This window comes from Labrus mixtus, chromosome 9, assembly GCF_963584025.1.
Source record: "Labrus mixtus chromosome 9, fLabMix1.1, whole genome shotgun sequence".
In the NCBI taxonomy this organism is placed as follows: Eukaryota; Metazoa; Chordata; class Actinopteri; order Labriformes; family Labridae; genus Labrus; species Labrus mixtus.
The window spans coordinates 30,344,712-30,368,681 of NC_083620.1; the positions used below are offsets into that span (position 1 = coordinate 30,344,712).

General features: G+C 37.7%; 3 protein-coding genes across 3 annotated transcripts; 2 read left to right on the plus strand and 1 right to left on the minus strand.

Annotated features, from left to right (window-relative positions):
• The first annotated feature begins 13,311 nt into the window (after positions 1–13,311).
• Positions 13,312–14,634, plus strand: or64d1 (odorant receptor, family 64, subfamily D, member 1). Its single transcript, XM_061045800.1, is given in 3 exon segments — positions 13,312–13,647; positions 13,649–13,844; positions 14,393–14,634. Coding segments are annotated over 3 exon segments (774 nt in total).
• Positions 14,635–15,444: 810 nt separating this feature from the next.
• On the minus strand, positions 15,445–17,089 carry LOC132980941 (olfactory receptor 11A1-like). The gene has a single exon (XM_061047329.1). It carries the CDS (start codon positions 16,808–16,810, stop codon positions 15,782–15,784), a length of 1,029 nt encoding a protein of 342 aa, XP_060903312.1. The 5' UTR covers positions 16,811–17,089; the 3' UTR covers positions 15,445–15,781.
• Positions 17,090–20,900: 3,811 nt separating this feature from the next.
• On the plus strand, positions 20,901–21,866 carry LOC132979978 (olfactory receptor 4B13-like). The gene has a single exon (XM_061045801.1). The coding sequence runs from the start codon at positions 20,901–20,903 to the stop codon at positions 21,864–21,866; it is 966 nt and encodes a 321-aa protein (XP_060901784.1).
• Positions 21,867–23,970: the final 2,104 nt, after the last annotated feature.

The window sequence follows — 23,970 nt, forward strand, 5'->3', positions numbered from 1 at the left end:
ACAACAACAAATATAAAAACACAACCATAAATCACCAAACACAACCACAAACAAGAAAACACAACCACAAACAAGAAAACACAACCACAAACAAGAAAACACAACCACAAACAAGAAAACACAACCACAAATAAGAAAACACAACCACAAATAAGAAAACACAACCACAAATAAGAAAACACAACCACAAATTACAAAACACAACAACAAATCAAAAAACACAATGACATTGACTTTAACAGAAAAGGTAGGTACCTGCAGTCGAAAAGGATCGTCGCTGATTGGACGAACGCAATGTCCGTCTTATGCTGCTTCCGCGAGTTGATTTCAAAACATGAGTGAAACCGGAGAATCAGACTCTCTACTCTCAGAGAATATTCTGATGCAGGCCATACATATGAGGTGATATTGGATATGCTGTCAACCTTTCACAACATTCATATGAGTATCCGTACGCTAAAGACACGTTTAAAAGAAGCAGCTTTGTACAGACGGAACTATTCTCCACTAGCCGAGGTTCAGACTGAGCTGCAGGGCAACTCTTCGGCTATCGGACTATGTGGCAAGTTCTTCAACAAAAACACAAACTGTGTGAAAGGAGAAGTAGTAATGAGCTTGTTGAAACAATAAGTCCACATGGGACGGCTTTGAGAACACGCCGGAGGTTTACAAGACGCACGTATCATTCCATGAGTCTGAACTACAGATGGCATGCAGATGGCTATGACAAACAGAAACCCTTTGGATCGGCCCTCTCAGGATGTATAGACGGCTTTTCAATGAGAATAATGTGGCTTGTTTGTGGAAATACTAACAACAACCCATCTGTCATCGCGCACAATTATATTAATTGTATATTAAAAGTGTTGGTGTGATCCCAGTGAGATTAAGAACTGACCTCGGAACAGAACATGGGACAATGGCAGCAACACAATGTGCCCTCCGCCATGCACATACGGACTACTATGGAGGCTCGTCAAGACACAGTTACAGCTCATCAACAGGGAATCAGCATATCGAGTCATGGTGGTCCTTTTTCAGAAGAGGAAGGTATGTAACTATGTATTACTAGTGATCAGATCAATTATTCAATATTCACTGTTATGAATTATTGTTTTCAGACCACTCTTTAAAATGCTGATAACATTCCTCATCTCAGCCCTCTAGATTATTCAATCAATTAAACATTTCTCCTCGTGTGTAAAAAAACAACAACTTTGCATTTAATGTGTTCCTAGGTCTCAGTTTTGGATGGACCTGTTTGGAGACCTAAGAGACTCTGGACACTTCAACGGTTGCCATGAACACCAGTGCTTACTGAGATTCTGCTTCAGTAATGTTCTGCAGAAAGACCTGGATGAATGTACGGACCTCTGGAACAAGCACAGGGTTCGACCATCCAGACTTGCCTCATGTCCTGGAGGGATTCCCTCACAGGTAATCCACATCAACTCAGAGTTAAATGATCATAAACTGAATATTGTATTATAACAAATTGCACTGCACTCGTTATGGTAACTATATTTGGATTATTGTACATTTTTGTAAATTATAGTATTTAATATAATTAATAGGCTAGTTGTCCTGCCTTTGTTTACTTTCACGTTTCTGTAGATCAACAAGCAAACACATCTTATTAACAATGGCCATTTCAAACTACATTTCTAAAATCTGGTTAAAAAACCTTTTCATAATTCTATAGTTGTCTGAATTTGCAGGTTTGGTTCAAGGGACTGTGGATTTGCTGTTGAAGACAGGGAACTAAATGTGTTTCCGGAGGCCAGGCAAACAATTGATTCATGAGGTGACCCAGACATTCAGGTTTATCTACAACAGGCTGTGGAACAAAATGGATTACAGCAGCCACAAAATAGCTGGACTATAGATGTGGACTATACTGAAGCCCTTACCACATATTCCATGTTACAGTAAACCTATAGCTGAGAAAAAATGTTTCTGCTTTAGCAGGAGATGGCTTTACATTACATACATTACTGACTGGACTGTAAGTGATTATATTTTGGGAACTACTGAGTCTTAATTGTGAACTGACATATGGGTGGGCTAAAGGGTTTTAATTGTTAATAAAAGGACGATCTACCAATTTCTCAAATGTGGTCCTTTCAATTTTCAGGTTTTGTAACTGGAATTCTTGCAAGCACAAAATATGTTATTCTGTGTGAACTGATATCACGATTTACACTACATGTAGAACAGACAGTTTCCTTGTATAGTATGCCATGTTAACAGCAGATACTGTGCATTAATGCTACAGAAGTCACAAGCTAAATAATTCACAACAAATTACACAATTGACATCATACACACCAGTATTTTACCATCATAACGGTATTTGTTTTATTTATTGAAAACCAACATATGTTGCTGGAACAAAATGCAGAATACATCATATTTGTTAGTAAATAAAATGTCATAGCATTTTTTTTCGAATGAGAGTAAGCCATGAAAACAAAGAAACAGCAAAGGTTTGAAAACATCTAAATACATGAACAGATCTGGGGCCCGTTTCTGAAAGAAGGTTTTGTGTAAACTCTGAGTCAGTTCACCCTGAAATGAAGGAAACTCTGGGTATTCTGTTTCAGAAGAGGAGGTCACTCAAACCTGAGAAAGAGGGGTAACTCCAGCCCGTTTCAGAAGAGGAGGTCACTCAAACCTGAGAAAGAGGGGTAACTCCAGCCCGTTTCAGAGGGAGAGGTTACTTTACCTCTGAGTCAGTTACTATGGTAACTGAGTCTGTGAACCGAACCTGGTCGTGAGCTGGTTTTCTTCAGTGAACCCTGAGTTTCTCTAGGTCTCCTCTTTCAGAGCCAGAAACACTGTTTCATTTCTTCATTCTTTCATTCGGTCCGTATCACGCTGTGTTAGTGAAGATTCACCGTTTGTCTGAATGAGAATCCAGGTTGTTTTAATATGATATGTTTTAATATGATATGTTTTAATATGATATGTTTTAATATGATATGTTATAATATGATATGTTTTAATATGATATGTTAGGGTGGCAATAGCCTACTACAGCGTATAAAACAAACTGTTTTATTGAACATGGCGTCTTTAAGTCGGTATGAAGGGGCTGCATTACTCCTCAGAGAATTAGAGCCTAGGCTACATTAACATCGGGAGATGTTAATTCAATAGGGTTAATTTATAAACTAAACAGAATAAAGGTGAGAGGACATTTAGCCTGTGTGTGTGAATACAGCTTTATGTTGAGGATAAAGTTAATGCACATTCAAATAGACTCTGAATGAAGTTAACTGTAAATCTATATGAGCCTATTGTGTTATTATATTTCATTTTGAGCTGTTTAAAAGTCGATTTTCTTCTGCTGGATTGCATCTTAAAGAAAATAAATTGTATAGGTTTAATAGCCTACCATTCCATCAGTTTTGACCTGCAATATTTTAATTCTGATTAAATATTAAATTAATAGACTTTTCTCTCTTTTGTCGCTGCGCTGCAGCAGTTTTACTTTTTTTTTCCTTCTTAAAACCTGTTCATATTCACCGTAGCCTGTGGCCACATGAAGATATTGATGTATTTCGAGATGGTTAAAGTAGGAGGATCTCTTTTTTGTCACCTGTTGCCATGGTGAATCGTAGAATCGGGGCTCCATTCATGTCAAATCTGCTGATCTGGAACCTAAAACTCAGAGTTTCCCACCTGAGAGTAAATCAACTCAGAGCTCAGGGTCAGACTGAGGGTTTGTTCAACCTTCTTTCAGAAACGAGCCCCAGGTCTGTCAGTGACTGCCTCAGAGTCAAACAATGTTTATCAGCAGTCACAGGGGATAATACAATCACTCTTAATGGATGGAAAGTCTCGTGACCTCTTGCCACAACCACTGCAAACCACGGCCGTACATTTTCTGGGAGCTCTTTGCCACAATTTGGGCAATACATCATGCATTTTAAATCTCCGCTTACTTCGTTGACATTTCTCTGCCGGCTCCAAAGGCGTATGAAGCATTTACTTCCAGTTAAAAAGACGGACATTGCGTTCGTCCAATCAGCGACGATCCTTGTCGACTGCAGGTTACTACTGTAATTTGTTGTTGTGTTTTTTGATTTGTTGCTGTGTTTTTTGATTTGTTGTTGTGTTTTTTGATTTGTTGTTGTGTTTTTTGATTTGTTGTTGTGTTTTTTGATTTGTTGATGTGTTTTGTAATTTGTGGTTTTGTTTTTTGATTTGTTGTTTTGTTTTGTGATTTGTTGTTGTGTTTTGTGATTTGTTGTTTTGTTTTTTGATTTGTTGTTGTGTTTTGTAATTTGTGGTTTTGTTTTTTGATTTGTTGTTGTGTTTTGTGATTTGTTGTTGTGTTTTGTGATTTGTTGTTGTGTTTTGTAATTTGTGGTTTTGTTTTTTGATTTGTTGTTGTGTTTTTTGATTTGTTGTTGTGTTTTTTGATTTGTTGATGTGTTTTTTGATTTGTTGTTGTGTTTTTTGATTTGTTGATGTGTTTTTTGATTTGTTGTTGTGTTTTTTGATTTGTTGTTGTGTTTTTTGATTTGTTGTTGTGTTTTTTGATTTGTTGTTGTGTTTTTTGATTTGTTGTTGTGTTTTGTAATTTGTGGTTTTGTTTTTTGATTTGTTGTTGTGTTTTTTGATTTGTTGATGTGTTTTGTGATTTGTTGTTGTGTTTTGTAATTTGTGGTTTTGTTTTTTGATTTGTTGTTGTGTTTTTTGATTTGTTGTTGTGTTTTGTGATTGGTGGTTTTGTTTTTTGATTTGTTGTTGTGTTTTGTGATTTGTTGTTGTGTTTTTTGATTTGTTGTTGTGTTTTGTAATTTGTGGTTTTGTTTTTTGATTTGTTGTTGTGTTTTGTGATTTGTTGTTGTGTTTTGTGATTTGTTGATGTGTTTTGTGATTTGTTGTTGTGTTTTTTGATTTGTGGTTGTGTTTTGTAATTTGTTGTTGTGTTTTTTGATTTGTTGATGTGTTTTGTAATTTGTGGTTTTGTTTTTTGATTTGTTGATGTGTTTTTTGATTTGTGGTTTTGTTTTTTGATTTGTTGTTGTGTTTTTTGATTTGTTGTTGTGGTTTGTAATTTGTGGTTTTGTTTTTTGATTTGTTGTTGTGTTTTGTGATTTGTTGTTGTGTTTTTTGATTTGTTGTTGTGTTTTGTGATTTGTTGTTGTGTTTTGTGATTTGTTGATGTGTTTTGTGATTTGTTGTTGTGTTTTTTGATTTGTGGTTGTGTTTTGTAATTTGTTGTTGTGTTTTTTGATTTGTTGATGTGTTTTGTAATTTGTGGTTTTGTTTTTTGATTTGTTGTTGTGTTTTTTGATTTGTTGTTGTGGTTTGTAATTTGTGGTTTTGTTTTTTGATTTGTTGTTGTGTTTTGTGATTTGTTGATGTGTTTTTTGATTTGTTGATGTGTTTTTTGATTTGTTGTTGTGTTTTGTGATTTGTTGTTGTGTTTTTTGATTTGTTGTTGTGTTTTGTAATTTGTGGTTTTGTTTTTTGATTTGTTGTTGTGTTTTGTGATTTGTTGTTGTGTTTTGTGATTTGTTGATGTGTTTTGTGATTTGTTGTTGTGTTTTTTGATTTGTGTTGTTGTGTTTTGTAATTTGTGGTTTTGTTTTTTGATTTGTTGTTGTGTTTTGTGATTTGTTGTTGTGTTTTGTGATTTGTTGATGTGTTTTGTGATTTGTTGTTGTGTTTTTTGATTTGTTGTTGTGTTTTTTGATTTGTTGTTGTGTTTTGTAATTTGTTGTTTTTTTGTGATTTGTGGTTTTGTTTTTTGATTTGTGGTTTTGTTTTGTAATTTGTTGTTGTGTTTTGTAATTTGTTGTTGTGTTTTGTAATTTGTTGTTCTGTTTTGTGATTTGTTGTTGTGTTTTTTGATTTGTTGTTGTGTTTTTTGATTTGTTGTTGTGTTTTTTGATTTGATGTTGTGTTTTTTGATTTGTTGATGTGTTTTTTGATTTGATGTTGTGTTTTTTGATTTGTTGTTGTGTTTTTTGATTTGTTGATGTGTTTTTTGATTTGTTGTTGTGTTTTTTGATTTGTTGATGTGTTTTTTGATTTGTTGTTGTGTTTTTTGATTTGATGTTGTGTTTTTTGATTTGTTGTTGTGTTTTGTAATTTGTGGTTTTGTTTTTTGATTTGTTGTTGTGTTTTTTGATTTGTTGTTGTGTTTTTTGATTTGTGGTTGTGTTTTGTAATTTGTTGTTGTGTTTTTTGATTTGTTGATGTGTTTTGTAATTTGTGGTTTTGTTTTTTGATTTGTTGTTGTGTTTTTTGATTTGTTGTTGTGGTTTGTAATTTGTGGTTTTGTTTTTTGATTTGTTGTTGTGTTTTGTGATTTGTTGTTGTGTTTTTTGATTTGTTGTTGTGTTTTGTAATTTGTGGTTTTGTTTTTTGATTTGTTGTTGTGTTTTGTGATTTGTTGTTGTGTTTTGTGATTTGTTGATGTGTTTTGTGATTTGTTGTTGTGTTTTTTGATTTGTGTTGTTGTGTTTTGTAATTTGTGGTTTTGTTTTTTGATTTGTTGTTGTGTTTTGTGATTTGTTGTTGTGTTTTGTGATTTGTTGATGTGTTTTGTGATTTGTTGTTGTGTTTTTTGATTTGTTGTTGTGTTTTTTGATTTGTTGTTGTGTTTTGTAATTTGTGGTTTTGTTTTTTGATTTGTTGTTGTGTTTTTTGATTTGTTGTTGTGTTTTTTGATTTGTTGTTGTGTGTTTTGATTTGTTGTTGTGTTTTTTGATTTGTTGTTGTGTTTTTTGATTTGTTGATGTGTTTTTTGATTTGTTGTTGTGTTTTGTGATTTGTTGTTGTGTTTTTTGATTTGTTGTTGTGTTTTTTGATTTGTTGTTGTGTTTTTTGATTTGTTGTTGTGTGTTTTGATTTGTTGTTGTGGTTTGTAATTTGTGGTTTTGTTTTTTGATTTGTTGTTGTGTTTTGTGATTTGTTGTTGTGTTTTTTGATTTGTTGTTGTGTTTTGTAATTTGTGGTTTTGTTTTTTGATTTGTTGTTGTGTTTTGTGATTTGTTGTTGTGTTTTGTGATTTGTTGATGTGTTTTGTGATTTGTTGTTGTGTTTTTTGATTTGTGTTGTTGTGTTTTGTAATTTGTGGTTTTGTTTTTTGATTTGTTGTTGTGTTTTGTGATTTGTTGTTGTGTTTTGTGATTTGTTGATGTGTTTTGTGATTTGTTGTTGTGTTTTTTGATTTGTTGTTTTTTTGTGATTTGTGGTTTTGTTTTTTGATTTGTGGTTTTGTTTTGTAATTTGTTGTTGTGTTTTGTAATTTGTTGTTGTGTTTTGTAATTTGTTGTTCTGTTTTGTGATTTGTTGTTGTGTTTTTTGATTTGTTGTTGTGTTTTTTGATTTGTTGTTGTGTTTTTTGATTTGATGTTGTGTTTTTTGATTTGTTGATGTGTTTTTTGATTTGATGTTGTGTTTTTTGATTTGTTGTTGTGTTTTTTGATTTGTTGATGTGTTTTTTGATTTGTTGTTGTGTTTTTTGATTTGTTGATGTGTTTTTTGATTTGTTGTTGTGTTTTTTGATTTGATGTTGTGTTTTTTGATTTGTTGTTGTGTTTTGTAATTTGTGGTTTTGTTTTTTGATTTGTTGTTGTGTTTTTTGATTTGTTGTTGTGTTTTTTGATTTGTGGTTGTGTTTTGTAATTTGTTGTTGTGTTTTTTGATTTGTTGATGTGTTTTGTAATTTGTGGTTTTGTTTTTTGATTTGTTGTTGTGTTTTTTGATTTGTTGTTGTGGTTTGTAATTTGTGGTTTTGTTTTTTGATTTGTTGTTGTGTTTTGTGATTTGTTGTTGTGTTTTTTGATTTGTTGTTGTGTTTTGTAATTTGTGGTTTTGTTTTTTGATTTGTTGTTGTGTTTTGTGATTTGTTGTTGTGTTTTGTGATTTGTTGATGTGTTTTGTGATTTGTTGTTGTGTTTTTTGATTTGTGTTGTTGTGTTTTGTAATTTGTGGTTTTTTTTTTTGATTTGTTGTTGTGTTTTGTGATTTGTTGTTGTGTTTTGTGATTTGTTGATGTGTTTTGTGATTTGTTGTTGTGTTTTTTGATTTGTTGTTGTGTTTTTTGATTTGTTGTTGTGTTTTGTAATTTGTGGTTTTGTTTTTTGATTTGTTGTTGTGTTTTTTGATTTGTTGTTGTGTTTTTTGATTTGTTGTTGTGTTTTTTGATTTGTTGTGTTTTGTGATTTGTTGTTGTGTTTTTTGATTTGTTGTCGTGTTTTGTGATTTGTTGTTGTGTTTTTTGATTTGTTGTTGTGTTTTGTGATTTGTTGTTGTGTTTTTTGATTTGTTGTTGTGTTTTGTGATTTGTTGTTGTGTTTTGTAATTTGTTGTTGTGTTTTTTGATTTGTTGTTGTGTTTTTTTATTTGTTGTTGTGTTTTGTAATTTGTTGTTGTGTTTTTTGATTTGTTGTTGTGTTTTTTGATTTGTTGTTGTGTTTTTTGATTTGTTGTTGTGTTTTGTAATTTGTTGATGTGTTTTGTGATTTGTTGTTGTGTTTTTTGATTTGTTGTTGTGTTTTGTAATTTGTGGTTATGTTTTTTGATTTGTTGTTGTGTTTTGTGATTTGTTGTTGTGCTTTGTGATTTGTTGATGTGTTTTGTGATTTGTTGTTGTGTTTTTTGATTTGTTGTTGTTTTTTTTGATTTGTTGTTGTGTGTTTTGATTTGTTGTTGTGTTTTTTGATTTGTTGTTGTGTTTTTTGATTTGTTGATGTGTTTTTTGATTTGTTGTTGTGTTTTGTGATTTGTTGTTGTGTTTTTTGATTTGTTGTTGTGTTTTTTGATTTGTTGTTGTGTGTTTTGATTTGTTGTTGTGTTTTTTGATTTGTTGTTGTGTTTTGTGATTTGTTGTTCTTTTTTTTGATTTGTTGTTGTGTTTTGTGATTTGTTGATGTGTTTTGTAATTCGTTGATGTGTTTTGTGATTTGTTGTTGTGTTTTGTGATTTGTTGTTGTGTTTTTTGATTCGTTGTTGTGTTTTGTAATTTGTTGTTTTTTTGTGATTTGTGGTTTTGTTTTTTGATTTGTGGTTTTGTTTTGTAATTTGTTGTTGTGTTTTGTGATTTGTTGTTGTGTTTTGTAATTTGTTGTTGTGTTTTGTGATTTGTTGTTGTGTTTTTTGATTTGTTGTTGTGTTTTTTGATTTGTTGATGTGTTTTTTGATTTGTGGTTTTGTTTTTTGATTTGATGTTGTGTTTTTTGATTTGTTGATGTGTTTTTTGATTTGATGTTGTGTTTTTTGATTTGTTGATGTGTTTTTTGATTTGATGTTGTGTTTTTTGATTTGTTGTTGTGTTTTTTGATTTGTGGTTGTGTTTTTTGATTTGATGTTGTGTTTTTTGATTTGTTGATGTGTTTTTTGATTTGATGTTGTGTTTTTTGATTTGTTGATGTGTTTTTTGATTTGTTGTTGTGTTTTTTGATTTGTTGATGTGTTTTTTGATTTGTTGTTGTGTTTTTTGATTTGTTGATGTGTTTTTTGATTTGTTGTTGTGTTTTTTGATTTGATGTTGTGTTTTTTGATTTGTTGTTGTGTTTTGTAATTTGTGGTTTTGTTTTTTGATTTGTTGTTGTGTTTTTTGATTTGTTGTTGTGTTTTTTGATTTGTTGATGTGTTTTTTGATTTGTTGTTGTGTTTTGTAATTTGTGGTTTTGTTTTTTGATTTGTTGTTGTGTTTTTTGATTTGTTGTTGTGGTTTGTAATTTGTGGTTTTGTTTTTTGATTTGTTGTTGTGTTTTGTGATTTGTTGTTGTGTTTTTTGATTTGTTGTTGTGTTTTGTAATTTGTGGTTTTGTTTTTTGATTTGTTGTTGTGTTTTGTGATTTGTTGTTGTGTTTTGTGATTTGTTGATGTGTTTTGTGATTTGTTGTTGTGTTTTTTGATTTGTGTTGTTGTGTTTTGTAATTTGTGGTTTTGTTTTTTGATTTGTTGTTGTGTTTTGTGATTTGTTGTTGTGTTTTGTGATTTGTTGATGTGTTTTGTGATTTGTTGTTGTGTTTTTTGATTTGTTGATGTGTTTTTTGATTTTTTGTTGTGTTTTGTAATTTGTGGTTTTGTTTTTTGATTTGTTGTTGTGTTTTTTGATTTGTTGTTGTGTTTTGTAATTTGTTGTTGTGTTTTTTGATTTGTTGTTGTGTTTTTTGATTTGTTGTTGTGTTTTTTGATTTGTTGTTGTGTTTTGTAATTTGTTGATGTGTTTTGTGATTTGTTGTTGTGTTTTTTGATTTGTTGTTGTGTTTTGTGATTTGTTGATGTGTTTTTTGATTTGTTGATGTGTTTTTTGATTTGTTGTTGTGTGTTTTGATTTGTTGTTGTGTTTTTTGATTTGTTGTTGTGTTTTTTGATTTGTTGATGTGTTTTTTGATTTGTTGTTGTGTTTTGTGATTTGTTGTTGTGTTTTTTGATTTGTTGTTGTGTTTTTTGATTTGTTGTTGTGTTTTTTGATTTGTTGTTGTGTTTTGTGATTTGTTGTTGTGTTTTGTGATTTGTTGTTGTGTTTTTTTATTTGTTGTTGTGTTTTTTGATTTGTTGTTGTGTTTTGTGATTTGTTGTTGTGTTTTTTGATTTGTTGTTGTGTTTTTTGATTCGTTGTTGTGTTTTGTAATTTGTTGTTGTGTTTTTTGATTTGTTGTTGTGTTTTTTGATTTGTTGTTGTGTTTTTTGATTTGTTGTTGTGTTTTGTAATTTGTTGATGTGTTTTGTGATTTGTTGTTGTGTTTTTTGATTTGTTGTTGTGTTTTGTGATTTGTTGATGTGTTTTTTGATTTGTTGATGTGTTTTTTGATTTGTTGATGTGTTTTTTGATTTGTTGTTGTGTGTTTTGATTTGTTGTTGTGTTTTTTGATTTGTTGTTGTGTTTTTTGATTTGTTGATGTGTTTTTTGATTTGTTGTTGTGTTTTGTGATTTGTTGTTGTGTTTTTTGATTTGTTGTTGTGTTTTTTGATTTGTTGTTGTGTTTTTTGATTTGTTGTTGTGTTTTGTGATTTGTTGTTGTGTTTTGTGATTTGTTGTTGTGTTTTTTTATTTGTTGTTGTGTTTTTTGATTTGTTGTTGTGTTTTGTGATTTGTTGTTGTGTTTTGTGATTTGTTGTTGTGTTTTTTGATTCGTTGTTGTGTTTTGTAATTTGTTGTTTTTTTGTGATTTGTGGTTTTGTTTTTTGATTTGTGGTTTTGTTTTGTAATTTGTTGTTGTGTTTTGTGATTTGTTGTTGTGTTTTGTAATTTGTTGTTGTGTTTTGTGATTTGTTGTTGTGTTTTTTGATTTGTTGATGTGTTTTTTGATTTGTTGATGTGTTTTTTGATTTGTTGTTGTGTTTTTTGATTTGTTGATGTGTTTTTTGATTTGTTGATGTGTTTTTTGATTTGATGTTGTGTTTTTTGATTTGTTGTTGTGTTTTTTGATTTGTTGATGTGTTTTTTGATTTGTTGTTGTGTTTTTTGATTTGTTGATGTGTTTTTTGATTTGTGGTTTTGTTTTTTGATTTGCTGATGTGTTTTGTGATTTGTGGTTTTGTTTTTTGATTTGTTGTTGTGTTTTGTGATTTGTTGTTGTGTTTTTTGATTTGTTGTTGTGTTTTTTGATTTGTTGTTGTGTTTTTTGATTTGTTGATGTGTTTTTTGATTTGTGGTTTTGTTTTTTGATTTGTTGATGTGTTTTGTGATTTGTGGTTTTGTTTTTTGATTTGTTGTTGTGTTTTTTGATTTGTTGATGTGTTTTTTGATTTGTTGTTGTGTTTTTTGATTTGTTGATGTGTTTTTTGATTTGTGGTTTTGTTTTTTGATTTGTTGATGTGTTTTTTGATTTGTTGTTGTGTTTTGTGATTTGTTGTTGTGTTTTGTGATTTGTGGTTTTGTTTTTTGATTTGTTGTTGTGTTTTTTGATTTGTTGTTGTGTTTTGTGATTTGTGGTTTTGTTTTTTGATTTGTTGTTGTGTTTTGTGATTTGTTGTTGTGTTTTTTGATTTGTTGTTGTGTTTTTTGATTTGTTGTTGTGTTTTTTGATTTGTTGATGTGTTTTTTGATTTGTGGTTTTGTTTTTTGATTTGTTGTTGTGTTTTGTGATTTGTTGTTGTGTTTTTTGATTTGTTGTTGTGTTTTGTGATTTGTTGATGTGTTTTGTAATTCGTTGATGTGTTTTGTGATTTGTTGTTGTGTTTTGTGATTTGTTGTTGTGTTTTTTGATTCGTTGTTGTGTTTTGTAATTTGTTGTTTTTTTTGTGATTTGTGGTTTTGTTTTTTGATTTGTGGTTTTGTTTTGTAATTTGTTGTTGTGTTTTGTGATTTGTTGTTGTGTTTTGTAATTTGTTGTTGTGTTTTGTGATTTGTTGTTGTGTTTTTTGATTTGTTGTTGTGTTTTTTGATTTGTTGTTGTGTTTTTTGATTTGTGGTTTTGTTTTTTGATTTGATGTTGTGTTTTTTGATTTGTTGATGTGTTTTTTGATTTGATGTTGTGTTTTTTGATTTGTTGTTGTGTTTTTTGATTTGTTGATGTGTTTTTTGATTTGTTGTTGTGTTTTTTGATTTGTTGATGTGTTTTTTGATTTGATGTTGTGTTTTTTGATTTGTTGTTGTGTTTTTTGATTTGTTGTTGTGTTTTTTGATTTGTTGATGTGTTTTTTGATTTGTTGTTGTGTTTTGTAATTTGTGGTTTTGTTTTTTGATTTGTGGTTGTGTTTTCTTCTTTGTTGATGATGTTTTGTCGTTGTGTTTTCTTATTTGTTGTTGTGTTTTGCACTTCAGGGCCACCGTATTCCCATATTAAAGATCTAAAAAATGAATCCAAAAAAACAGAGTCAGTGTGCGAAGGCCTTAAGCCAACATTTTGCTGATTAATGTTTGACACCTAGACAATTTCTTGACTGATGATGCTCGTTTATTTGATAAATGTTAAGTTGGTGATTGTCATGAAAGTGAAAATGTTAAATCAGTTAAATCAGCTCTTTATTTAGAGCTGCCGTCTATCCTGGTTTCTGCAAGGGGGGGACATAATTTTTAGTTGATTGTAGAATAGAATAATGTTGGTGTCCTTTGATTGTCAGGTGTGTTCAATGGCGTAGGCGTCACCCGACTTATAGGTTTTAAAGAGGCAGAAGCCGGGTGCTTTTTCAGTCAGGGCACATCTGGTTTCCGAGGACGGTTGATGAATGTTAGGATTCATACCATGCACGAAGTGTGTATGTGTTAGTCTAGCTGCTGTCTGGTACCTGCGCAGTCTGTTGACTTTAAACAACAGGATGGTAAGAGGAAGCTGTCTGTCATGGTCTGTTGAAATCACCTCATGCTGAAGAGTTTGTGGACGTTTGAATATGATGAGAACAATTCTTCCTGAAAACAGGGATCATGGTGAACTCCACATAGTTTTTGCCAACCTGCTGCTCATCGTGCTGATCAGTGTGACCAGAAGTCTTCATGAACCCATGTACGTCTTCATGTGCAGCCTGTTTGTGAATGAGCTCTTCTGTAGCACGTGGTTGTTTCCTTTTCTTCTGGTTCAGATTCTCTCCGACACTCACAATATCTCTGCCTCCTTTTGTTTCCTGCAGATTTTCTGCGTGTACTCTTATGGCTGTATAGAATATGTCAATTTAGTTATCATGGCTTATGACCGATACCTCGCCATCTGTTTCCCTCTACAATATAACACAACGTATGACCACTCACAGAGTTGTCGTGCTTATTTCTCTGAGTTGGTTGTTTCCATTTCTTGGAATCATTGTCGTGGTTTCTTTAATCGTCCCTTTACAGTTCTGTGGAAACATCATCAACAAAGTGTACTGTGATAACTATTCCACTGTTAAACTGGCCTGCTCTGACACAACCATCATTAACATGGAATCATGTATCACACACACACACCTAAACTGATCAATACATAATTGTCGAGTTGGTGTTGGAGAGGACTCTGACTGCAGCGTTCTGATGGGGTTTTTTGTCCATCCTGTGGAAACACCGTCAGAATAATGCTGCCTGCTGAAAATGAAAGCAAAAAGTTTTTCTGAGGTCCTTAGAGGTCTGCAACCCGACCCGAGCCCTATGGAACCCAAGGCCCGACTTCGGGTTGGGGCCGGTAGGGCTTTTCAAATACATAATCCGGGCTCATGCCGAGTGCTGCTGGAGAATTGGGCCCCGGGTACGTTGCTATGAGCCAACCCGTCCCTTGTACCTATTATTGAAATCTTACTTACATTCCTATTCTATTTGATTAATATTTTTATTACTATATTTCTACTGCTATATTGTGTTCTTTGGAGCAACTGTATTTTTTTTTATTCCCTCTGGGATTAATAAAGTATTGCTGATTCTGATTCTGGTGACCAAAGTGGGAGCCGTGTCCAGATCCTGGGCACAAAGTCAGACACGTTCCCGGTGCCTGTTGGCCTTCGTCAGGGTTGCCCCTTGACACTATTCTGTTTGTGATTTTCATGGAGAGGATCTCAAAGCGCAGCCTGGGGAAGGAGGGTTTCCAGTTTGGGGGCTTCAAAATCTCATCTCTGCTTTTTGCAGATGATGTGGTTTTGTTGGCTTCCTCATGCCGGGACCTCCAGCAGGCCTTGGGTCCGAGTCTCCAAGACCGAGGCCAGGGTTCTCTGCCAGAAAACAGTGGCTTGCTCTCTCCGGGTGGGGATTGAGTCCTTGCCCTAAGTGAAGGATTTTAAGTATCTCTGGGTCTGTGAGGGTGAGGGTAGGATGGACGGTGAGATCGACGGACAGATTGGTTCAGAGTCAGCAGTAATGCATGTCTGGCCGGACCATTGTGGTAACCAGGGAACTGAGCCTGAAGGCAAAGCTTTTGATTTACCGGCCGATCTTTGTTCCACCCCTCACCTCTGGTCATGACCTTTGGGTAGTGACCGGACAGAAAGTGTACTCGCTCGGGTTGGTTCGGGCTGGATTTCATGGATCTGAGCCATGCTCTATTTGAGATGGTAATAGACAGATTTAGTAACTGTCTTTATTGTAGCTGTTCAAAAATGCTGAGTTGTAGTAAACAAACATGAGATGTCTGAACTTCTCTTAATATCAGACAAGTTGAAGATTTTCACACCAACCCAGTGCCACCAGATACGTGTGCATTGCGTGTCGGCTCTGCTCCTTTGGGGCTCCGTGCTCCGTCGTCCATCAACACCCACAGGCTGTGTTCTCAAGGCAGAGCACGGAGCAGCACTGCCGGACAGCTGGAGTGCCGAGATAAAAGGGTTCCCGCGGTAATCACAGAATCACAACACAATAGTTGTTTCGGACCAAACAGTTCTGGGACCTATTTTGACGAGGAACTATCCACCAGGGAGTTCCCTGAGAACTCCACATACGTCACACTCACAGTCACGCTAATGTGAAACTGTGTAAAACCGTTATAAACACACATAAGGCTATTGTTCTAAACCATCAAAAGAGTGTTTTATTCTGAACAAAACAAACAGCACACACACTGAATCAGCTCTGCTAAAGGTGATGGAGCGGAGATGGACTGAACGCATTGATCTGGTGGAGTTTAGGGGTGAATCAGAATGTTTGTGAGAAAGTGCAGTGACAGTACTCCTCTCTTTTAACCCGGGAAATGAATCACTAAGATAAGGGTGGTAAGAAGAACAGGAGCTTATCTTATCATTAACATAATCGCAGTGATGCTAACTCACAAAGACAATCGGCCCCAAGGATTTCAAACCATTTAATTCTTGGCCAACCTTTAATACTCACATTTAATACAAATCTAAGACAGTATTGTTTACAATAGTCAGTTTTATAAGAACTACAGAATCTAGGAAAAAGCCGTTGTTACATTTTACCAAAGAGCAGACTTTTACAAAGGATACGGATTCTGGTCAAGTTGAGCCCGTACAGGACGGGGTTGAAGAGCGGCTGACACGTGAGCCAGTACAGAGATAGAAACACACGCAACATATAAGGTATGTGTTTCATGTCAAACCTGCTCTGGACGATCTCAAAGAAACAGCCGCAGGAGAAGTTGAGCAGAGAGGCCAGGTGAGGCGTGCAGGTGCTGACGGCTTTCTGCCTCGTCTGCTTGGATCCACAGAAACACACGTGGAGGATCCGGATGTACGTGTAAAAGATTAAAATGACGACACAAATTGTCACAACTGTGTAAATGAGTCCGTAGATGTTATTAACAGTGGTGTCAGTGCACGCCAGTTTGACGATGGAGTAGTTATCACAGTACACTTTGTTGATGACGTTCCCACACAGCGGCAGAGAGGCGCTCAGACATATCAAAACTGTGATGGCAACAAACGGGTATAACCACGTCAGAACAATAAGGAAGGCCACTTTGTTGGATGTCATGAGTGTGTTATACTGCAGAGGGAAACAGATGGCGAGGTATCTGTCGTAAGACATAACGGCTAGATTACAAAACTCAACATTTGCATACGAGTACACACAGAAGATCTGCAGGAAACAGGAAGGAGCAGACACAGTGTGAACGTCTGAGAGAATCTGAACCAGGAGGAGAGGAAACAAACCTGTGCTGCCGTACAGCTCGTTCACAAACAGGCTGCACAGGAAGATGTACATGGGTTCATGAAGACTTCTGTTCATACAGATCAGCACAGCAAGCACAAGATTGGCTAAAACAATCAACACGTATAAAGACATAATAACCATGAAAGATAAGTACTCCAAGGTGCCGATGTCAAAGTAGGCGCTGAGAGTGAAAGAAGAAAACACAGTGAAGTTAATCATCGATCTTTGAGTTTTCACTTTCAAAAGCAGGAGTAACTGTGTCTTATGTTTCTTTGGTGGTGGACTGTTTAAAATCACAGACAAGGTGACAGCTTCTCTCCACATGCCATGCTCTCATCGAAGATGAATGTAAAGATAACACAAACCACTACATAGAGTTCAGACTTCTACATTCTGTACTCACTCCTGTGATTTCAAACTGAACTGGACACTTTCTCCGCTTCTTTAAGAATAAAACGAGAGCTGAAGCAACAATTTAAATCGTGAAACTTCACATTTAAATGGTCAGCTAATTTAATCAATACGAATGAGTCGGTTCAATGAGCAGATACAGAGACGACACAGAGTCAGTCCTGAACACCAGATTTGTTGTTAGTAATGAAGAATAAAAGACACTTCACCACCTAAAGAGCACAGCAGCATCATGCAGTGAAACACACATTTACAACAGGACCCAAACAGGGCCGATTGTTTACCTGCTACACGACACTGAGACACTAACAGGCTCCTGTTAGCACTCAGCTCATCTCTGCACATCATGTCTTAAATAGTGTTTAATGTCTTCTCAGCCCTGAATGTGTCTTTTGGGGTCGTGGTGATGTGTTAAAAGCCCTGAAGATGAGGTAATGCTTGAGTTCTCTAATAAGTGTGTGTACATGTGTACACCTGTGTACTTTTGATCATATGTGTTTATGTGTGCAGTTATTATTTCCTCAAGTAAAACCTTCCAAACACTAGCAGAGTTTTAAAAACATTCAAAAGACTTTTTGGATGTAACATGAATCTACCTCATGTTTACTTCAGCATCTTTGCACTACTCACCACTGCACTTTTATCTTATAATATCCTATTTAGCCTTTGTACAAAGAGAGCACAGTTTACCAAAGTTAAATTCCTTGTGTGTTTAAGCATACCTGGCCAAAAAAGTTGATTCTGATTCTGATGAATCAATTATTGAAATATTAATTATTGAAATATTAATTATTGAAATTGCCAGACAAGCCGAGAGATAGATAGATACTTTATCGATCCCGAGGGAAATTCAAAGTATCTATGATAACTGATATTCTGTAAGCTCAACCATAAAATAAGATTGGCTTGGTGAGAAGGCTGATTGCAGGGCTGAGGGTGAGGAGCCTGAGTATGGAGCTGAGGGTGAGGAGCCTGAGTATGGAGCTGAGGGTGAGGAGCCTGAGTATGGAGCTGAGGGTGAGGAGCCTGAGTATGGAGCTGAGGGTGAGGAGCCTGAGTATGGAGCTGAGGGTGAGGAGCCTGAGTATGGAGCTGAGGGTGAGGAGCCTGAGTACGGAGCTGAGGGTGAGGAGCCTGAGTATGGAGCTGAGGGTGAGGAGCCTGAGTATGGAGCTGAGGGTGAGGAGCCTGAGTATGGAGCTGAGGGTGAGAAGGCTGATTGCAGGGCTGAGGGTGAGGAGCCTGAGTATGGAGCTGAGGGTGAGGAGCCTGAGTATGGAGCTGAGGGTGAGGAGCCTGAGTATGGAGCTGAGGGTGAGGAGGCTGAGTATGGAGCTGAGGGTGAGGAGCCTGAGTACGGAGCTGAGGGTGAGGAGGCTGAGTATGGAGCTGAGGGTGAGGAGCCTGAGTATGGAGCTGAGGGTGAGGAGCCTGAGTATGGAGCTGAGGGTGAGGAGCCTGAGTACGGAGCTGAGGGTGAGGAGCCTGAGTACGGAGCTGAGGGTGAGGAGCCTGAGTATGGAGCTGAGGGTGAGGAGGCTGAGTATGGAGCTGAGGGTGAGGAGGCTGAGTACGGAGCTGAGGGTGAGGAGGCTGAGTATGGAGCTGAGGATGAGGAGCCTGAGTATGGAGCTGAGGGTGAGGAGCCTGAGTATGGAGCTGAGGGTGAGGAGCCTGAGTATGGAGCTGAGGGTGAGGAGCCTGAATATGGAGCTGAGGGTGAGGAGGCTGAGTATGGAGCTGAGGGTGAGGAGCCTGAGTATGGAGCTGAGGGTGAGGAGCCTGAGTATGGAGCTGAGGGTGAGGAGCCTGAGTACGGAGCTGAGGGTGAGGAGCCTGAGTACGGAGCTGAGGGTGAGGAGCCTGAGTACGGAGCTGAGGGTGAGGAGGCTGAGTATGGAGCTGAGGGTGAGGAGGCTGAGTATGGAGCTGAGGGTGAGGAGGCTGAGTACGGAGCTGAGGGTGAGGAGGCTGAGTATGGAGCTGAGGATGAGGAGCCTGAGTATGGAGCTGAGGGTGAGGAGCCTGAGTATGGAGCTGAGGGTGAGGAGCCTGAGTACGGAGCTGAGGGTGAGGAGCCTGAGTATGGAGCTGAGGGTGAGGAGCCTGAATATGGAGCTGAGGGTGAGGAGGCTGAGTATGGAGCTGAGGGTGAGGAGCCTGAGTATGGAGCTGAGGGTGAGGAGCCTGAGTACGGAGCTGAGGGTGAGGAGGCTGAGTATGGAGCTGAGGGTGAGGAGCCTGAGTACGGAGCTGAGGGTGAGGAGCCTGAGTATGGAGCTGAGGGTGAGGAGGCTGAGTACGGAGCTGAGGGTGAGGAGCCTGAGTATGGAGCTGAGGGTGAGGAGCCTGAGTATGGAGCTGAGGGTGAGGATACAGAGTACAGAGCTGAGGGTGAGGAGGCTGAGTATGGAGCTGAGGGTGAGGAGGCTGAGTATGGAGCTGAGGGTGAGGAGGCTGAGTATGGAGCTGAGGGTGAGGAGCCTGAGTATGGAGCTGAGGGTGAGGAGGCTGAGTATGGAGCTGAGGGTGAGGAGCCTGAGTACGGAGCTGTGGGTGAGGAGGCTGAGTACGGAGCTGTGGGTGAGGAGCCTGAGTACGGAGCTGAGGGTGAGGAGGCTGAGTACGGAGCTGTGGGTGAGGAGGCTGAGTACGGAGCTGAGGGTGAGGAGGCTGAGTACGGAGCTGTGGGTGAGGAGGCTGAGTACGGAGCTGAGGGTGAGGAGGCTGAGTACGGAGCTGTGGGTGAGGAGGCTGAGTACGGAGCTGAGGGTGAGGAGGCTGAGTACGGAGCTGTGGGTGAGGAGGCTGAGTACAGAGCTGTACAGAGCATGCAAAGAGATGCTCTTTGCTGTTCATGGCTTCTATTTATGCCGGATGCCGGAGCATGGAGCTTTAATTTAACACAGAAAAGAACAAGGGAAGTCAGACACCAAAACAACATTAAAACATTCGGTTTCTTTTCAGAATAAAACACTCTGTTTTGACGGTTCAGAACAATGACCTTATGTGTGTTTGTTTTTGTGTTTATAGAGTTTTACACCACATACATCGTACTATCTTGGGCTGTAGCCAGTGAATCTTTACCGCTTGGTCGCAATACTCAAGCTGTCCGACGATGCTCTCCGTGTTGAGCGATTTGAGAATGCAGCCTGTGGGTGTTGACGGACGAGGGAGCACGGAGGCGTAACGGACCAGAGCAGACACACAATGCACACGTATCTGGTGGAAGTCCTGGGTTAGTGTGGACCATTTTGTAAATAATATAAACAGTCTATGTTGTGGACCCTCGGCAAACACCGGGCCAGTACGTGTGACTCCCCAGTACCTAACTATCATATGAGCGTTTTCCGGCAGCGTGCACTGAGCTTATGATGGTGAAACGTTTAATTCTACTTTGTCATGTTCTGACAATAAAGAATCTGGTTCCTTCAACTTTCACTCAGGAGCAAAAATTGGCCTGTAAATTTGGAAGAAATAATGATTTAACATTTATTGTGATAATTATCGATATCGACTGATATAACATTTTTGATCCTGATTACATTTATTGTCGTTTCGCCCAGGCCTAGTTTGGACGAAATCTCTCTCCGGATGTGGACGGTGGTTATTGTCGCTGTGGCTGTTTGTCAGCCCTGTGATAGGCTGACGTTCAATTTGTGCCTCTTCGATCAGTTTAATAATTAAACATCAGTGTTGATCATAATGAGGTCCCTCTGTTGCTGCGGTGGTTCTCTTTAAAAGAAATCCATTCAGGATCTCAGTTCAGAGGGACTCCTTCCCTTCAGCAGCACGTCGTAATGTCTCAGAAGGAACGCTGGTAAGATCTGACCTGTCAGGACATGGGCTTGTTGGTTGAAGATGTTTTTTATGGGGATGAATCTGTTCAGTATTATGTCTCTGACTCCTGTTCATGTCTGCTTTATGTTGCATTTCATGCCAACTCAGTCTGAGTTTAATCCAGTAAAATCTCTACAGGTCCTAAAGGAAAGATAATGTGATCATGATGAACTCCACACAAGTTTCATATTTCACACTCGCAGCCTATTTTGACACAGGTATCTTTAAATATGTACATTTCATGGTTATTCTGTCTGTATATATCTTTATTGTCTGTGCCAACTCTTTGCTCATTGTAGTGATCTGTGTGAACAGAAGCCTTCATGAACCCATGTACATCTTCCTGTGCAGCCTGTTTGTGAACGAGCTGTACGGCAGCACAGGTTTGTTTCCTCTCCTCCTGGTTCAGATTCTCTCAGACGTTCACACTGTGTCTGCTCCTCTCTGTTTCCTGCAGATTTTTTGTGTGCACTCTTACGGGGCTGTTGAGTATTTAAACTTAGCCGTCATGTCTTATGACAGATTTCTTGCTATCTGTTATCCTCTACAATATAACACACGTATGACTTATAGAAAGATTGCCGTGCTCATAGCTGTGACGTGGATATACCCGTGTTTAGCGATGGTTGTTTTGTTATCTCTGAGTTCTCCTTTGCAGCTGTGTGGCAACGTCATTAACAAAGTTTACTGTGATACACACTCAGTCGTCAAGCTTGCATGCACCGACACAGCTGGAGTTAACATGTATGGACTCATTGCCACTTTTAGCACAATCTTTGGTTCTTTACTCTTAATTCTTTACACATACATGAGAATCTTTCTGGTGTGTTTCTCTGGATCCAAACAGACGAGACAGAAAGCTGTCAGCACCTGCACACCTCACCTCGCGTCCCTCTTCAACTTCTCTTTTGGGGCTTGTTTTGAAATATTACAGAGCAGGTTTAATATGAACAATGTACCGAATACACTGCGGATATTCTTATCTCTATACTTCCTTACATGTCAGCCACTTTTCAACCCTGTGATGTATGGACTCAAACTGTCCAAGATCTGTGTGATGTGTAAAATCCTGATATCAAAAGCATCACAGAATATAAAGTCCTGCAACATCTTGAATGTCTATCGATAAATGTGATATTGTCTTTCCTTTGAGGCCTCCCTCTTGAATGCTGCAGTAACATCTGAACACTTCTTCTGGAATCAATATCAACATTGTGTTTCTCTTTTTTTTGTTTTTGTAGTGAGAAAACAACACATGCACCTAGATAGTACCTGCGTGATGATTCTAAAGTTGATCATACCACTGGACCATTTTGATTCCCCTTACTCATCCAGTATACTTGAAAACCTGTTTTTATTTTCTCTGGGCCAGGGACCCACAGAGCCCCTAACTCCCCCTTAACATCTGCCTGGAGCTGCAAAACATATTAAAACCTTAGTGAAGGTATTCAAGTCAATAACTGCAGACCTGAATGAGAATGAGAATTCATGGATATGATTTACCACATCACATGTAACTTCTCTCCGTTGGGCGGTGTTACTTTGGTCGATTTAACCAAACACTTCCATTTCGATAGTTCCATATTTTGTTGTATTTATGTAATAAGAAAGAAAGACAACCGTGTACATATTGTGTTATTTGAATAGGGAGTGTATTATCAGTAAATTATGATCAGTAGTTTAATTATTTCTGCACCCTCACAACAACATGCATTTTCAGACAGTTCATGCCGTGTAGCGTTCACCTATAACGGACACCATCTCTACTTCATCTCTCTCTTTCCGTCACACGCTGTCCGTCCGTCTCCATCCGTCCGTCTCCATAACTTACAGAAATGCGGTGGGAACAGATGCGTTAAGGCCTCGTTACTAACATGGAGTTATAAATCAATGTTACTACAGTGGTAACTGCAGTGGTTAGTGTGTGCGCCCCATGTATGGAGGCTGTAGTCCACCAAGTGGGGGGCCCGGGTTCAAAGCTGACCTGTGGCTCCTTTCCCGCATGTCATTCCCCACTCTCTCTCTCTCCCTGATGTCTGTCTCTATCCACTGTCCTGTCTCTCCATTAAAGGCACAAAAAAAGAAAAGAAAAAAAGAAGTTAAATAGTTTGTAAATAAAATGAACACTGTAATGCTTCAAGCAAGAAGTTTGGGACATGTGACCTTTTGGGGGTCATATTTCATAACCTAAATACTGAAGGCCAATAACCACTCCTAAATTCCACATACTCTGTGCACGCCACGGTCCGTCATTGGGTCCTTCTCAGGAACATGAGCGCAGCCATGAGCAGCTGTACACAAATCACAGAGAACTACAAGATGTTTTATTTTAAAATTGACCGGACGCTCTGTGTGTTTCCTGTCCGAGTCGATCTATTCTGTCAAGCTTGAAGAACAGAATAGAGCTCCGATGAAAATAGACTTGTAGCGTACTTGGAACAGAGCAAAGTGTAGTGGCGCTACTGTCACGCCTCAAGGAGTAGCGGCTCTAATCTGAGCTCCCTCCAGATGTCCGAGATCCTCATCCTATCTCTAGGGCTGAGCCCAGCCACCCTGTGTAGGAAACTTGTTTTAGCCACTTGTATCCGTGATCTTATTCACTCTATTATACTTCTTTCTTATTCTTTACGTATTCGTCCCACTCGTGAACAAGACCCTGATATACTTTAAGTCCTTCAGTTGAAGCAGGGACTCACTCCCCACCTGGAGGGAGCAATCCACCATTTTATGGCAGAGAACCATGGCCTTGGACTTGGAGGTGCTGACCTGCATACCCATTCGCTCCACACTCGGCTGAAAATGGCTCTAATGCCTGCTTGAAGTCACAGCATAAAGCAATTAACAGAACGACACCATTTGCAAAGACCAGAGATCAAATTCTGAGTTTCTAAAACCGGAAACCCTCCTTCCCCCGGCTGTGCCTTGAGATACTGTCCATGAAAAACACAAACAGAGCCAGAAACAAGGGACCACAGAGAACCACTATCATAAGGCTTCTCCAGGTCTAAAAAACACATGTAGACTGGATGAGCAAACTCCCATGCCCAACCCAAGAAGCCATTTTCTCAGTTGGCTGAGTAGTGTGATACCTCGATAGTTAGAGCACACCCTCCGGTCCCCATTTTAAAAATGGGGACCACCGCCCTGGTCTGCCATTCCACAGGCACTGTCACTATTGGACATTGAAGAGGCGTGTCAGCCAAGACAGCCCAACAATGTCCACAGCCTTCAGC

Coding starts and splice junctions, on each gene's coding strand:
- LOC132979978 (XM_061045801.1), top strand. CDS start 20,901: ATGATGAACTCCACACAAGTTTCATATTTCACACTCGCAGCCTATTTT.
- LOC132980941 (XM_061047329.1), bottom strand. CDS start 16,810: ATGTGGAGAGAAGCTGTCACCTTGTCTGTGATTTTAAACAGTCCACCA.